The 17913-nt window shown below is 43.5% G+C and overlaps 1 protein-coding gene across 1 annotated transcript; it reads right to left on the reverse strand.

Moving 5' to 3' along the window:
* Positions 1 to 4270: 4270 nt before the first annotated feature.
* Positions 4271 to 16743, reverse strand: FKBP7 (FKBP prolyl isomerase 7). The gene is made up of 5 exons (XM_038751921.1): positions 16367 to 16743; positions 15828 to 15979; positions 7190 to 7323; positions 5842 to 6037; positions 4271 to 4725 (listed from the first exon to the last, which is right to left on the reverse strand). The coding sequence occupies exons 1-4, from the start codon at positions 16579 to 16581 to the stop codon at positions 5876 to 5878; spliced, it is 663 nt and encodes a 220-aa protein (XP_038607849.1). The 5' UTR covers positions 16582 to 16743; the 3' UTR covers positions 4271 to 4725; positions 5842 to 5875.
* Positions 16744 to 17913: the final 1170 nt, after the last annotated feature.

Here is a 17913-nt window from a genome sequence, read left to right on the forward strand (position 1 = left end):
CCCAGGCTCTGGATCCCACCACAGTAATGTGCGTGTTGGCACAAATCCAGGCTCTTCCCTCATCACCGTCCATGGCTAGTATCCCCACCAACTACTGCAGTCCTTTAACCCCCTCCCCAAACTCCTCATTCGCCCCCGCTTGCCCTGCTCAATGCCCCCGCCGCTTCCTCGGCAAAATTAAAACAACGAGGCGTAAACTTCCCCCGCCCTCCGCAAGGCTAGTCTTCCTTTCCCCACTTCCTCACACCCTCACCATCTCTCAAGGTATCTCCCTCTTTTTCAAGACCCACACCAGTCTATCATCAAATCCTAACCCAAAATTTCCAGGATCCGACCCTTCGTTTCTATCCAAACAGTCATCACTCTGGTCCGGGCACAGGTCAGAAACCAGCTAAACTACTGCAACGGGCTCGTTTTCTCCGCCTCCAATCTCTCCTGTCTCCAGTCCACGCTTCACTCTGCTGCCTGGATCATTTTTTTTCTAACACACTGCTCTGCCCATGTCTTCCTGCCCTCAGAAACCTCATATGGTTAGCCATTCCTCTTTGCATCCAGCAGGAATTCCTCATTGACCTCTGGCACTCAATCAGCTCTCTCCCTTCCTCCTTAGCAACTCTTTCCTCCCACAGCACCAAAATTCACACTCTTTTTTCCTCTCCAGTTCACCTGTCCCTGTGCCTCGTTCTCATCTCTCCTGCCTCTGATGCTTCAAAGGTGACAAACAACAGCACTCCCCATTTTTGAAACCCTTCTTTAGGACCTGTGACCTCTGGGCCTTTGGTATTCGCCCCACAGCACTTCTGTACATAGCTATAAAGTATTATGCATTATATCAACATCTATCCCCACCTCCAGACTGTAAGCCTGTTGTGGGCAGGGAACAGGTCTACCAACTCTTGTACTCTCCTGAGCACTTAGCACAGTACTCCGAAGACTGTAAGCGCTCCATAAATACTATTGATGGATTCTGAAATTACACTTCCTGCAGGAGGCCTTACCTAATTACTTTCTAATCTCTCCTGCTTTTACCCCCATTAAAGCCATTTCAGTCTTTAAATACTCACAAACTCCTTAAACTCAGATGCCTAGCTTTGTACCCTCCCTCTGACTCAAGCACTAATACACAAATATATCTTCTTTCCTCCCTCCAGTTGGCATTTATTTTAGAGTTTGTCTCATGCTAAACTGTAAGCTTCTTGAGAGCAGGGAAGTTTATTAATAGCATTATACTCCCCACAGGAATAAGCATACGGTAGAGGCTCAAGCAATATGTGCAGAGCACTATACTTGGGACAATGCAATATACTTACTGTACTAGTGATTGATTCCCGCTAAGTTGTTTGCACCAATATTTTGTTTTTTACCTACAGAGATTTAATGATGCCTTAACTACAGGACTCCATTACGAGCTGTTAAGTGAGAAAACATATATCAATAATTGAGTGTAATTATAAATGTTTAATTGCAATATCAAATTAAAAGCACACTACGAATTAGCTTCGCATAAGGTTTCAGGAACGGACTTAATAGGGCTAGAAGTGATAGAGGTTTTCACTGTGAGATCTATACATACGTGTTCTCTCTGGTCATGTTTTAATAAGGTCAGCATCAAGGCACAGGCAACTCTTTTTATTTCTTCCCTATTTTGAAGATCTTTAAGAACAGAGCACTGCAACTAATGATATTCTAGCTTACTCAGAAGAGCGCTCCAATTGTGAAGATGCTTGAGAAAATACCACAGCAGCTAATGACATTCTTACTCAGAAGAGCATTCCAATTTTAGACACAGAATCTCTTTATCAATTTCTCACCCCTTAATTTTATTAAAAAGAGAGCACTGAATGCACTAATACGGATGAAAGTACAAATCCATCCAGAGTTATAGTTAGGCCATTGTTACGTGCGCAGATAAAACAAGAAAAGTGATCAGGTGCGTTAATAGAAAGCACTATAAAAGGGCAAAGTAATATAATGTTGGGAAGGTACACTGCCATATGTTTGAAATACAAGTTGTCCTGCTTGGGTCATGGGCGAGCACTCTGATCAGTGATTGCCTGTTTACAGTCATTGGCTGGAAGGACTGAGGAGGAAGAGGAGGAGGAAGAAAAAGAGGGAGCAAGGCCTGGTTTTCTGAAAGCATTTGGAGAAAATTGGCAGAACTGGCCCTGAAGGGGAGAGTCCAGCTGCCAAAAGAGCAAGTGCTTGGAAATTTGGACACAAATTGGGTATTTCAATAATTTCAGAATGAACCCTCACCTGAGGAGTAATTTTCTACCCAGCGTAGAGTAGTGGACAGAACACAGGCCTGAGAGTTAAGGATCTCGATTCTAATCCAGACTCCAACGTTTGCCCACTGGGTGACCTTGGCCAAGTCACTTAATTTCCCCAAAACCATTTCCTTATCCATAAAATAGGAACTAATGTACTTATTCTCCCTTCCCCTTGTTAGGTGAGGCCCATATGGGACAGTGGATGTGTTAGCTCCTTATGAAAAGGGATCCTATTTCATTCATTCAATTGTATTTATTGAGCACTTACTGTATGCAGAGCACTGTACTAAGTGCTTGGGAAGAACAATTCGGCAACAGAGATAATCCCTACCCAACAACGGGCCCACAGCCAACTGTACTGTACTGCACCCTCACAAGTGCTTAATAAAGTGCTCTGCACACAGTAAGCGCTCAATAAATATGATTGATTGATTAATGGGTACAGATCCCAGGGCACAGGTGACAGGGGAGGAAGTGGGAACGGGGGAAAAGAAGAGTCGTGGGTTCTAATCCTCCTCTGCCACTTGTCTCCTGTGTGTCCTCGGGCAAGTCACTTCTCTGTGTCTGTTACCTCAACTGTAAATTGGGGATTGAGCCCCACGTGGGACAACCTGATCACCTTGTATCTACCCCAGTGCTTAGAACAGTGCTTGGCACATATTAAGCGCTTAAATACCATCATTATTATTATATATCAATCAACAGTATTTAAAAGTGCTTATAATGTACAGAGCACTGTACTAAGCACTTCGGAGAGTACAATACAACAGACTTAGCAGAAAAGTTCCCTGCCCATCAGTATCTGGAGGGAGAGGGAGTTCTACGTCAGAGAGAGAATGTGGAAAAGGAGTCATAACTCAGGAAAGATTTTGGAGTCAACATCACTGAATAGTTTTTCAAGTCATTGGTCCAATGGGAGGCGGTAGCCAAGAGGGCATCGTCAGGAAGGGGAAAGAAAAGATGATAAATAGCAGGTTTGGCTATTAATTTTTTAACGATGGCTAGCCGGACTTGGAATAATGTGGGAAGTGCTATGCTTAAGTGGGCTCTTATCCCCACCCAGTTGTCTAATGAAGCTATTATCTGCTTGCTCAAGAGAAGCCCAGACTGCTTTGTTTCCAGATTTTCACATTAACATGGCATAGTTTGGGGGCCAGACAAGGCTGGGGTGCAGCCCATAAATCAGAAAAAGGGTAGAGAGGAGGAAAAGGAGGTGGGGAGAATGGAGACTACAAGACTCTGTAAGCTCCTTATAGGCAGGGATCACATCTACCAAGTCTGTTGTATTGTACTTTCCCAAGTGCTTAGTACAGTGCCCTGCACACAGTAAGCGCTCAATAAATACAATTGAATGAATGAAGTGCTTAATAATAATAATAATGGCATTTGTTAAGCGCTTACTATGTGCCAAGCAGTGTTGTAAGCGCTGGATCAGTACAATGCCCTACACACAGAAAAAACCAACACCACCGATTGATTCCTCCATCAGAGTCCCAGCTTTTTTGATGGGGTTTGAACTACGTGAAGCAGTGTGGCCTACTGGATAGAGCATGGGCCCGGGAGTCATAAGGACCTGGGTTCTAATTCTGGCTCTGCCGCATGATTCCGGGCAAGTCATTTAACTTCTCAGTCCCCTCATCCTGCAAAAGGGAGATTAAGATTGTGAACCTCATGTGGGACATGGACTGTGTCCGACCTGAGTATCCTGAATCTACCCCAGCACTTAGTACAGTGCCAGGCATAACAAATATTTTTTAAAATGTACTACATCTCCTGAGGTAGGGACTTCGGTGTTTCCTACTGAAGAGAGAGCAAGGGGGCAAAGGTAGTTTCAGACAGGACAGAACTGGTGATGATACAGAGAACCAAAGCCAAGATAAGCAGGAGGAAAAGTCAAACTCTGCAATCTGCGAAGATGCAGGATGAGGGGGGACCACAATTGAATTTCACAAAAATCATGACACGTCTGGATAGGGTGAACAAGGAAATAACCCAAATCCTTTCACCAGGAGAAGAAACTACCCACTCCTTCACCGAGTGGGTGAGAAGCAGATGGAATTCATTCCCACGGGAAGTTGTACAGGCCAAAAAGAGGGGTTCAGTAAGCTCAAGAGGGGTTGGTGTAGATTTGCTTGCTGTGGGCAAGGATCGTTATCTACCAACTCTGTTATGCTGTACTCTCCCAAATGCTTAGTACAGTGCTCTGCCTAAACTAAGCACTCGATAAATACCACTGATTGATTCATGGATGATGAGTAGTTCAAAATGGGTCACTACAAGTCAGAGATGGAATGGGGCAGTTAGGACCGTAATATTAGTACGTTCTCAAATGTCAGGATGTGTGGTCTTATCAATTACCTCATTTTCTGAATCCTGTTGCCAATGGTTGGGAACGGAATACACCCCTGGCCTGAGCCAGCAATGGCACTGCCATTCTTCTTCCTGATTGCCTGATCTGAAGACAAAGGATACACAAGTCTTGGTGGAAGAAGGGGCAGGGTTAGAGACATGGAAGTGATCTGTGGAATAGGCCACATCTGGTTGATGTCTTAGCCAAACCTTGGAACTTTTAATCCCTGATCTTGTTCTTTCATCATCTGCTGCACTCTATTAACGTTACATTTCAGGTGACAGATGTCATTCAGCTTCAAGGGAAAAGGGTGTTACAAGACATTGACCGTATTTTTTTTTTTCATTTAAATGAACAGTTCTACTGACAATTGAGGAGCATTTTTGAAATACAAATTCTGTGCAAACCCTTGTTGCCACTACTGAAATTTATCAATAACAAAGATCTTAAGACCCCCTGAATTTCCATCCAGTAATTTTTTGGGGGTTTGAAAAGGGATGGAGAAATGAACCATTAGTTGGTGTTTTGATAGGAGCTAAAGGCAACCTTAATCTCTAAACCTCTGCAAGGTACACAGAATAGAGAGCAAGAGATGAATAACCCTCTATCAAGAGCCCTCTGTGAATTGAAGGTATATTAAATAATTTGTGGTCAAAGACACTCACACCTAAATAACAGCAGTAGGATACACACAAATTAGTCTTCTTGAAAAGTAATGCCATTTTGTTCACAAAACATTTTATTACTCAAATATTTCACAAGGAGAAATTCCATTTAAAAGGCATCAAAAAATCCTCATAGAAAATAAGCAATGCAGAATACAGAGAAAGCTCTGTTTTATGTCTTTGAAACTATGTTAAGAGAGTGGTCTGGAAAATAACTGCAATAATAGTAATAATAATCCTTGAAACACTTTTTCCCCCTCAAAGAGTTTCACGCCTAATTATAAAAAGGGCTGAAAACACCTACTTCATTCTATCAAGGGAATATTTAAAGGGTAAATTAGCTTTCAGTTTCAAGGGAGCTGGGTGCTGACAGATCTCATTACCATGGCATTTCACTGGATAGCTTGAACAATTCTCAAAAACTTTACTGTGGAGCAGGGAGAGGTGGAAATTATCCCCATTTTACAGTTGAGGAAACTGAGGAACAGAGGGCTTAAATAACTTGTCTGAGGTCACACAGTGGGTCAGCAGTAGCAAGACTGGAACTAGAACCCACCTCTCCTGACTCCTAGATCCGCAAGGCCCTGCTGCTATAGCTCATCGTGTTGATAGACATTGTATTCCTTGGATGAAATAAAGCCATCACCATCATGATCGTTCTTCTTAAAAATATCTTCCAAAACTGAATCATGGTACGACTGGTCGCGCGGCTTGTCATCCTTCTCAAATTCTTTCTTCAAGTAGTGATTGATCTACAGGGGAAAAACATAGAATTTTATCTTCAGGACGGATTTCTTCAAGTGTTTCCTGTGAGAACATCACAATGAGTAATGTGATCCAGCCCCCAAATATTGTAGGAAATTATCTCTGCACACAGTAAGCGCTCAATAAATATGATTGATTGATTGATCTCTAATGCAGAATAGTTTGGGAGGAAAAGGGTGGCCCCAACAAGGAGATCCAATCTGAGCTTCAAAGTTACATTAGCTTTATTTTTTTCTTAAATGGCATTTGTTAAGCACTTACTATGTGCCAGGCATTTTACTAAGCACTGGGGCAGATACAAACTAATCAAGATGGACACAGTCCATGTCCCATATAAGACTCACAGTCTTAATCCCCATTTCACAGACGAGAAGTGAAGAAACTTGCCCAAGGTAACACAGCAGACAAATGGCAGAGCCAAAATTAGAACTCAGGACCTCTCTGACTCCCAAACCTGTGCTCTATCCACTAGGGCCATTTTTATCTTCTGGCATTTCCCAAGCAAGATACCTAGAGCCCAGCATGATCGCTCTCTTTCTCCCCCTCTACAAAATGTAGTGCATTAAGAAAAATCCTTTTTTATTATTATTATTATTAGTAATAATAATAATACTATCTGTTAAGCACTTACTGTGGGCCAAGCACTGTACTAAGTACGGGGTAGATTCATGATCATCAGGTTCTACGTGGCGCTCACACTCTCAGTGGGAGGGAGAGCGGATATTGAATCCCCATTTTGCAGATGCGGGAACTGAGGCACAGAGAAATGAAGTGACTTGCCCAAGGTTATACAGGATCAGATCAGAATCCAGGTTCTCCAACTCCCAGGTCAAAGCTCTTTCTACCTTGTATCCCCCCCAGCGCTTAGAACAGTGCTCTGCACATAATAAGCGCTTAACAAATGCCATCATTATTATTATTATTACTAGCCCATGCTAGGATCTTAGTTGTGCGAAGGGGAATTGTGTCTACCAACACCATTGTATTGTTCTTTTTCCCAAGCGCTTAGTACAGTGCCCTACATGCAGGTCCTCAGTATATACCATTGACTGATAAATTGATAGTGGCCACAGGGCCCATCTTCCTAACAGAATGAATGTGTTTGGCAGTCACGAATCCAGAGAATTCTGTTCCATTACCTCGGTTTTAGAGAGCTTCTTGTCGCTGTCCAAGTCGATCTGATTAAACGTTTCGAGACTCCGCGGCCCTTTGGTCACAGCATAAAGTTCGATATCAAAGATCAACGTGGCGTTGGGTGGAATGTTGCCTTGGGCTAGAGATACGACAACAATGAGGTTTTGTTCTGACTTGTTCCCAGATCAAGTCTACCATTCACGTCAAACTGTGCCCGTCTTTCCCGCCCGTGGAACCTGGAATCACATTCCAAGAGGGCAGGCCCGGGAAGGAGGAGACAGTATATTTGCCCTGATTCTTCCTCAAAGTTTGTCAGGTGCCTCTGCCTATGGACTTAACTCATATACAGGACTATAAGCTCGTTAAGAGCAGGGACCACACCTGCTAATTCTGTTGTACCAAACTCTCCCAAGCGCTTGTTACAGTGCTCAGCGCATAGTAAGCGCTCCACAGATACCATTGATTAATTGACAATTGACAAGAAATGTACACGAGGGGAAGAGGAGCTCTCATCAGTCTCAGAACTCCTGTTCCCCGGAGACATTACAGTGCCTGGCACATAGTAAGCGCTTAACAACTACCATTATTACTATTTTCATCATTATTACTATTATACTTAAGTGCTTACTATGTGCCAGGCACTGTACTACACTGACCCGTGTGTGCTAACAGGACAGCTGGGTGGATTGGATGGTTAACCTCCAGGATAGAGTACATCGTTATACTGGATGCTCCCAGGTGCTTAGTACAGTGCTCTGCACACAGTTGGCGCTCAATAAGATTGATCATTTCTCGGAAAGCCACAGGACAGCCTTGCGAGCAATACCGCATAATGGGTTTTGCCTGACAGATTAATGAAAAACGATTAACAACACTCCATTAGAAAATAAAATTCGGAAAGCAGGGGCTTGTAAAGGGAGAAAAATGTAGAAATCAGTGTTATCAGTCAGGTTCTCATGAACAAGGTCCGATAAGGACTAGATGTGTGAACCATTTTCCGAATTTGTGATCACAAATGCGGACCGGCTTAACAAATTTCAAAAGACACCAGCGTCCAGTCGATTTTCTGGTAACACTGAGGCTGGGTTCCTAGAGAAACTGCATTCACAAAAACTCGTGTTGAAGCACCTAGGCCAGATCAGACACTGCATGCATATGCACAATTGTTTCTTCCAACCTCACAATAGGCTGTATGTATCCAGACACATGTGTGTTCTTTGAACGTTCCCTAATTCCACAGTGCCGCTCTACCCAGGGCATATAGCGAAAAGACACGCTGTGGCACACACAGACTGATTATTTCTCTTCAGTGATAAATGAATCTGTTGATGGGCTCTAGAAGAGTCTCAGATATGACTCAGGATCCACTCCGGCTGACTTACGTAAGCAAAATGGCTTTCTGAAATAACTCAGATTCTAAAAAAAGAATTGGGAGAACTGACAGGGGCTCCGCTCTCTTCTGTTGATCAGTAAAAGATGGTGGCAGGAAGCAGTGACAGCTCAGCCGTAAAAGCAGGATGACTATTCTTAGCTGGGAGAAAGATGCTTGTGAGTAAGCGCTCAATAAATACAATTGAATGAATGAATTGTGAGTGGCAGATAACAAACAAACAGGATCAGGGGGATCCAGAAGCCAGTGCAAAAATATTGAAGGGATCATGCAGTTAATACCAAACTACGGCTTGCTCTATGATCTTTTTTTGAATGGTATCTGTTAAGGCTTACTATGTGCCAAGCATTGAATTAGTCCACGGTCCCCCATGGGGCTCACAGCTTTAACCACCATTTTATAGATGGGGAAACTGAGGCACAGGCAAGTGACTTACCCAAGTTCACACAGCAGACAAGCCGTGTAGATTGGAACCCAGGTCCTCTGGGTCACTAGGCCATGCTGCTACACGGTTAACACTTGCACAGGCACCAAGAGCTGGCCGAAGCCTTCTCAAACTCACTTAGTGCTTTTCCAAAAATAGCCATGAAAGGCTGCAGTTAAAAAAACAAAAACTTCCCTGAACAAATATGAATATTTAAAATTAAACGGAAGCCTACACCTTTGGCATAGTTTTAAGAGTTTAGCAGTTATTGCTGTTCAAGGTGAATAAGGGCAGGGAACACGTCTAGACTGCGAGCCCGTGGTTGGGTAGGAACCGTCTCTGCATGCTGCCGACCTGTACTTCCCAAGCGCTTAGTGCAGTGCTCTGCACGCAGTAAGCGCTCAATAAATACGACTGAATGAATGTCTACCAACTCTTTTATAATGTACTCTCCCAACAGTTTAGACAGCGCTCTGCACAGAGTAAGCGCTCAATAAATATGATTAACATGATTTTTTTTGGCAAAGGTTTTAAGGGCAAAACACCCCAAACAAGCAAAATATCTGCTTGCCCTGGGCATGCCCATTTAGAAATACCAACTGTGCCCATTCCAGCATAGATAAGATTTATTTATTTATTTTACTTGTACATATCTATTCTATTTATTTTATTTTGTTAGTATGTTTGGTTTTGTCTCCCCCTTTTAGACTGTGAGCCCACTGTTGGGTAGGGACTTTCTCTATATGTTGCCAATTTGTACTTCCCAAGCGCTTAGTCCAGTGCTCTGCACACAGTAAGCGCTCAATAAATACGATTGATGATGATGATGATAAGATAGGGAGGAGCCCTGTGGCCTAGTGGATAGAGCACGGGCCTGGGAATCAGAAGGACCTGGGTTCTAATCCCAGCTCCACCACTTGTTTGCTGGGTGACCTTGGGCAAGTCACTTCACTTCTCTGGGCCTCAGTTACCTCATCTGCAAAATGGGGATTAAGACTGAGCCCATCGTGGGCCAGGGATTGTGTCCAACCTGATTAACTTGGGTCTACCCCAGGGCTTAGAACAGTGCTTGGCACACAGTAAGCACTTAAGTATCAGAATTATTATTACAACAGAGGAAGTGCTCATTCGACAGGGCCTGGCTTAGGGAACCACAGTTGCTTTGCATAAGATGTCAATCACTCACCTGGTTAGATACCCTTGACTGATCAGTGACATCAGCTGGGGCACAGCCAATTAAAGGGAAAAATTTGGGCAATTAAATCAATTAGTGGTATTCATTGAGCACTTACTATGTGCAGAGCATTGATTTAAGCTCTTGGTAGAGTTCAGAGGGGGTTAATGTTGTTTATTATGTTGTAATGATGTTTATCCATTACCTTAATGAGTACTCTTTTGGTTTGTGTCAGAATTGCTCAAGTTAACTTCTCTGTACTTCAATTATCTCATCTGTAAAATGGGTATTAAAACTGTGAGCCCCACATGGGAGAACCTGATCACCTTGTATCCTCCCCAGTGCTTAGAACAGTGCTTGGCACACAGTGAGCACTTAAGTATCAGAATTATTATTACAACAGAGGAACTGCTCATTCGACAGGGCCTGGCTTAGGGAACCACAGTTGCTTTGCATAAGATGTCAATCACTCACCTGGTTAGATACCCTTGACTGATCAGTGACATCAGCTGGGGCACAGCCAATTAAAGGGAAGAACTTGGGCAATTAAATCAATTAGTGGTATTCACTGAGCGCTAACTATGTGCAGAGCATTGATTTAAGCTCTTGGTAGAGTACAGAGGGGGTTAATGTTGTTTATTTTGTTGTAATGATGTTTAATGAGTACTCTTTTGGTTTGTGTCAGAATTGCTCAAGTTAACTTCTCTGTATCTCAGTTATCTGTAAAATGGGTATTAAAACTGTGAGCCCCACACGGGAGAACCTGATCACCTTGTATCCTCCCCCGTGCTTAGAACAGTGCTTTGCACATAGTAAGCGCTTAACAAATACCAAATTATTATTATTATTATTACTATTATTAACAAAGTGAGGAAGAAACTCCAGTGCCCCCAGGAGAGCAGGTTATCTTAATCCTCTAAAGGGTCAGGGAGTAACAGAGCTGGTGTGAGCCAGCTCACAAGAAGGCAAACTACGAGGCCAAGAACCTGCAGTTGGTGGGACCAAAGAGCAGCTAAGGAAAAATGAGCAGTGGGTTTTCCCCTCTACACTATAAGCTTTTTTTTTTTAGCAGCAAATGGATCTGCTAATTCTGTTATATTGTGCCCTCCCAAACCCTTAATACAGAGCTCTGGACTTTTTTTAAAAATGGCATCTGTTAAGCCCTTACTATAATAATAATAATAATGGCATTTATTAAGCGCTTACTATGTGCAAAGCACTGTTCTAAGTGCTGGGGAGGTTACAAGGTGATCAGGTTGTCCCTCGGTGGGGGGCTCACAGTTTTAATCCCCATTTTACAGCTGAGGTAACTGAGGCCCAGAGAAGTTAAGTGACTTGCCCAAAATCACACAGCTGACAGTTGGCAGAGCCGGGGTTTGAACCCATGACCTTTGACTCCAAAGCCCGGGCTCTTTCCACTGAGCCACGCTGCTTCTACTATGTGCCAGGCACTATTCTAAGCCCAGAGGTAAATGCTAAGCAATCAGGTTGGACGCAGTCCATGTCCCACATGGGGCTCACAGTCTCAGTCCCCATCTTACAAATGAGGTAACTGAGGCACAGAGAAGCTAAGTGACTTGCCCAAGGTCCCACAGCAGAGCGGGGTTTATAATCCAGGTTCCTCCCAGGCCTGTGCTCTATCCACTAGGCCATGCTGCTTCTCACCTATGGGCTCAATAAATACCACTGATTGACTGATTTATCCAGGGTGGGGATCAATCTTGTAGACTGTGAGCCCACTGTTGGGTAGGGACTGTCCCTATATGTTGCCAACTTGTACTTCCCAAGTGCTTAGTACAGTGCTCTGCACACAGTAAGCGCTCAATAAATACGATTGATGATGATGGGGAGAAGGCTTATTTCTCGGCTGAGTTAGGGCCAAGTTCCAGATCAGGCGTCGGCAGTTATGTGGACCTAATTTAAGATTCCCTTATACAGCTGTCACTGCGATTCCTAGCGAAATACTGGTTAAGTGCTCATAACCCGAGTGTACTTGTGTGAGGTATGTGTGGGGACCCTACATATCATCATCATCATCATCAATCGTATTTATTGAGCGCTTACTATGTGCAGAGCACTGTACTAAGCGCTTGGGAAGTACAAGTTGGCAACATATAGAGACAGTCCCGACCATCTATGGGGCAAATCAAGTCAAATCTCAGTAGCCAGGGCCTGGAGCACGGACGTGGCTAGCTGAACGGCGGGGGGGTTTCCAAGTCTGAGAGTATATATGTTTGTACATATTTATTACTCTATTTATTTGTACATATCTATTCTATTTATTTTATTTTGTTAGTATGTTTGGTTTTGTTCTCTGTCTCCCCCTTTTAGACTGTGAGCCCACCGTTGGGTAGGGACTGTCTCTATATGTTGCCAATTTGTACTTCCCAAGCGCTTAGTCCAGTGCTCTGCACATAGTAAGCGCTCAATAAATACGATTGATTATGATGAGAGTCCTGGGATAGTGGCACATTACTGGAGCCCCCTTGGGCTGCATGAGGATGTAATCCAAGAGTGCCCCGCTCTGATGATAAAAAGCCACGGGCACCGGGCAGTGGAATGCCCCCCTAATCCAGAAAGGTGGTTAACATAAATACCTTGAGAACTGTCCATACCAAACGGAAAGAGGGGTAAAGCTCTAGAGAGTCACATGCAATTCAAGACCACAGACCATCGCTTCCAGCATGCACGGAATTTGAGACAAAGGTGCGGCACAGAAAGATTTCTTCAACTGAGGCCTAAAACAAAGTTACACAAGAGGTTAGAGGCTGACGACACTGCAATAAATGGAGAAATTACAAGTTGCCTTGAAAACACTTATCCTAGACTTGGTAACTCCGGTTCATTACCAAAATTTTGATGCAGTCTACTTTCATGCTAGTACAGTCAACTCATCAAATTTCAATTTCATTATTGAAATTTCAAATATTTTCAAATTACACTGATACAAAAAAACTCAACTTGTTTCACTCATATTGTTCTGATTGATATAAAAAACTCATAACTTGTTTCACTCATAAGTCTAAAAATAGGATAATGATCGCAATTATTATAAACTAATATAATGACATTTTTTGCAGGAGGAGGGGATCGTGTCTACCTACTCTATTGCATGCTCCCAAACACTTAGTACAGTGCTCTGCACATATTAGGTGCTCAATCATTCAATCAATATTGCTTACTCTGCCTGACACATAGTAAGCACTTAACAGATAGCATAATTATTACAATACCATCGATTAATAGGACATGAAGTAAGGTGGGGGTGAGAAGGTTGTAATTGTGCAGTGATGGAATTTATCAAAAGTCTCCGGTAAAAGAATGAGGACATTAGAACAGTTCATTTAAGAAAAGCAGCAGCATGGCTTAATGGATAGAGCACAGGCCCGGGAGTTGGGTTCTAATCCTGGGTCTGCCACTTGCCTGCTACGATGCCATAAGTAAATCAATTAACTCTTTTGCTTCAGGTTTCTCATCTGTAAAAATGGGGACGCAGTACTTGTTCTGCCTTCTCCTTAGACGGTGAGCCCTTTGTGGGTCAGAGCTCTGTCCAACCTACTGCATCTCCCCCAGAGGCACAGTGCTTGGCACCTAATAATGATTATGGTATTTGTTAAGCACTTATAATGAGGCAAGGACTATTCTAAGCGCTGGGGTAGATACAAGTTAATCAGGTTGGATCCAGTCCCTATCCCTTATGGGGTTCACAGTCTAAGTACGAGGGAGGATGGGTATTGAATCCCCATTTTACAGATGAGGAAAGTGAGGCCCAGAAAAGTTAAATGACTTGCCCAAGGGCACACAGTAGTCAAGTGATGCAGCCAGGATTAGAAACCAGGTCCCAGGCCTGGGCTCTTTCCATTAGACATAGTCAATCAATCGTATTTATTGAGCGCTTACTGTGTGCAGAGCACTGTAATAAGCAATTAATATACCGTAATCTAAAGATGGATCAGTTGATTCTATCTTAGACTGTAAGACTGAGGGCAGGTATTAGGTCTTATTTCAATTTCACAGTGCTTAGTGCAGTATTCTGAACATAGTAGACACTCAAACAGTATTGTTTAATTATGATCTTCAAGGGATGCAATAGGCTAGTAAAATATTTGCAGCAAGGTGTTAGGAGTCCTGGGGCGTTCTGTTGCATTGTACTTTCCCTACTGCTTAGTACAGTGCTCTGCACATAGTAAGCGCTCAATAAATACCGCCAATTGATTGACAGAGGCTATTGCAATTACACTGTACAAGCAATCGGCACAACCTCAAGATTCTGTGCATGCACAAAACCTCAAAGGATTTTTTTCTGTGGGTTCAAAGTCCTGAACATTCAGCTTGCATTTTATTTTTCTACAGTTCATGGTGTGAGGTGAGCTGACACCACAGCACGTTCCCCCCCCCCCCCGGATATATGAATAGCTCATTAATTGGTAAGCATCAAGACAAGCATTTATTTTAATGGTATCTGTTAAGTGCTTACAATGTGCCAGGCATTATACTAAGCGCTGGAGTAGATACAAGCTAATCAGGTTGGACACAGTCCATGTCCCACATGGGGCTCCCCGTCTTAATCCTCATTTTACAGATGAGGTACCTGAGGCACAGAGAAGTGAAGTGACTTGCTCAAGGTCAACCAGCACACGAGTGGCAGAGCTGGGATTTGAACCCGTGTCCTTGTTCTACCCGCTAGTCAGTGCTGCTTCTCTGTCTTCTCATCTTTCTTCTGAGGGGTAACAGTGGAAGAAAACTCTGGAAGCCTTGGGTCAAAAGCTCTCCCAAGCGCTTAGTACAGTGCTTTGCCACAGTGAGTGCTCAATAAAGATGACTAGAAGAATGAATGAATGCCTGTGGCAGGCAATCCTGGAAGACTTCCTGGATGAAGGCCACACCCCTACATCAGATGACGTGATGCATGTGTTGATCTCAGCATTAAAGGCAGCAAGGCTTAGTGAAAAGAGCAAAAGATTGGGAGTCGGAAGATCTGGGTTCCAATCCCGGCTCCACCATCTGCACGTGGTGAGACTCCGTGCAGGTTGCTAACTTTGGTACGTTTTAGTTCCTCCATCTGCGAAATGGGGATAAAAAACCCATCATTCCCCAGACTGTGAGTCCTAGGGGAGACAGAGACTGTGTCTGAAGTGATAGTCTATCTACCCCAACCCTTGATAAGTGCTTAACGTCATTATAATAATAATAATGGCATTTATGAAGCGCCTACTAAGCGCTGGGGAGTTTACAAGGTGATCAGGTTGTCCCTCGGGGGGCTCACTGTCTTAATCCCCATTTTACAGCTGAGGTAACTGAGGCCCAGAGAAGTTAAGTGACTTGCCCAGTGTCACACAGCTGACAACTGGCGGAGCCGGGACTCGAACCCATGAACTCTTGACTCCAAAGCCTGTGCTCTTTCCATTGAGCCACGCTGCTTCTCATTATTACTATTACTACTAGATTTACATGAATTTAAGGACCGGCCCAACTTTTCTCACTTGGAAAGAAGCAGCAAGTTATCTTATTCCTGAAATTAACAACACTTACTAACCAAAAATGCACGCAGAGTTTTTCACAAGAGTTAAGGTGCACGTTTCACCCTGCGATTTTTTAAAATGAAACTGAGGAAAAAGACAAGGAAGAAAAATGAACGTTAAACATTAACCTTACCATAGCCTTCATTTCCATATGCAAGTGACGGGGGGATTGTCACTTTCCGTTTTTCTCCAGGACACATGCCCATCATAGCAATGTCTAACCCTTTAATTACTTGTCCAACTCCAAGAACAAACCATTTTGGGTGGCCTTCATTTTGGGTCCGGCTACAAATAAGAATATTTTTTTAAGCCAACAAGTCTCAGCTGTAAGTAAAAATCACACTGCGGAAAATAATCATGTGTATATCAGTTTGTATCTACCCCGGCACTTAGTACAGTGCCTGGCACATAATAAGCACTTAACAAATTCTACCATTATTATATTAAAGTGACATCCATATATTTTCAAGTCATCTACAGGAAGCTGTCAAAACATATCCATGCACAAACTGGTGTATACCGTAAAACAATACACTATCTTTTCAGCTTTTTCTTGATCTTGTTATTGGATTTCAATCAGTGGTAATGATAATGATGGCATTTGTTAAGCGCTATGTGCAAAGCACTGGTCTAAGCAGTAGACCTGCTACCAGTAGACCTAACTGGTCTGACCTGCAGTAGAACTTGGAGCCGTCCTGGGCCAGGTAACCGTCATAGTGGGCGTTCAGTAGGTCTCCCTTCTTGCTTCTGTTGGCGCAGTGCTGGGGCTGATGGACCACTTCGATTTCCACCTCCTTCGCCCCTCCGGCCTCCTTTTGCCCCTGGCCGCCCTGCAGGAGGAGGGCCAGGGCCTGCAAAAGAAAAACACACTGGAAAGCGGGGTGCATGGTCCCCCCAAGCCCTCAGGAGGTCTGTGGATTCCCAAGCGCTTAGTACAGTGCTCTGCACACAGTAAGCGCTCAATAAAGACGATTGACTGATATGGATGCTATGGATGCTGAGGATGCTGAGGATGCAGAGGCCTTCCAGCAGGACCAGCTCTGGCCTGGGACGCGTGGCAGTGCGTCGCGTCACCCGTAGGGGGCGTGAGCAGAACGTGGTGACGTCACCCGTAGGGGGCGTGAGCAGGACGTGATGACGTCACCAGAGGGCGTGGCTTGAGGGGGCGTGAATGAATGAATGGAACGAAAGAGAATGGAAGGATTATTCATTCATTCAACCGTATTTATTGAGCGCTAAAACTGTACGAAGCGCTTGGGAAGGCCGCGTGGGCAGCATCTAGAGCCGGTCCCGACCCAACAGCGGGCTCGCAGTCTAGAAGGGGGAGGCAGACAACAAAACATATTAACAAAATAAAATAAATAGAATAAATATGTACAAATATAAATGAATTCATTCAATCGTATGTATTGAGCGCTTACTGTGTGCAAAGCACTGGACTAAGCGCTTGGGAAGTACAAGTTGGCAACATATGGAGACGGTCCCTACCCAACAGCGGGCTCACAGTCTAGAAGGGGGAGGCAGATGACAAGAAATATTAACAAAATAAAATAAATAGAATAAATATGTACAAAATATAATAAATAAATTCATTCAATCGTATTTATTGAGCGCTTACTGTGCACAGAGCACTGGACTAGGGCTCTTGGGAAGTCCAAGTTGGCAACATCTAGAGACAGTCCCGACCCAACAGCGGGCTCACAGTCTAGAAGGGGGAGGCAGATGACAAGAAATATTAACAAAATAAAATAAATAGAATAAATATGTACAAAATATAATAAATAAATTCAATCAATCGTATTTATTGAGCGCTTACTGTGCACAGAGCACTGGACTAGGGCTCTTGGGAAGTCCAAGTTGGCAACATCTAGAGACAGTCCCGACCCAACAGCGGGCTCACAGTCTAGAAGGGGGGTGACAGACAACAAAACATATTAACAAAATAAAATAAATAGAATAAATATGTACAAAATATAATAAATAAATTCATTCAATCGTATGTATTGAGCGCTTAGTGCGCAGAGCACTGGACTAGGGCTCTTGGGAATTCCGAGTTGGCAACATCTAGAGACGGTCCCTACCCAACAGTGGGCTCACAGTCTAGAAGGGGGAGACAGACAAGACATATTAACAAAATAAAATAAATAGAATAAATATGTACAAAATATAATAAATAAATTCATTCAATCGTATTTATTGAGCGCTTACTGTGTGCAGAG

This window comes from Tachyglossus aculeatus, chromosome 9, assembly GCF_015852505.1.
Source record: "Tachyglossus aculeatus isolate mTacAcu1 chromosome 9, mTacAcu1.pri, whole genome shotgun sequence".
NCBI lineage: Eukaryota > Metazoa > Chordata > Mammalia > Monotremata > Tachyglossidae > Tachyglossus > Tachyglossus aculeatus.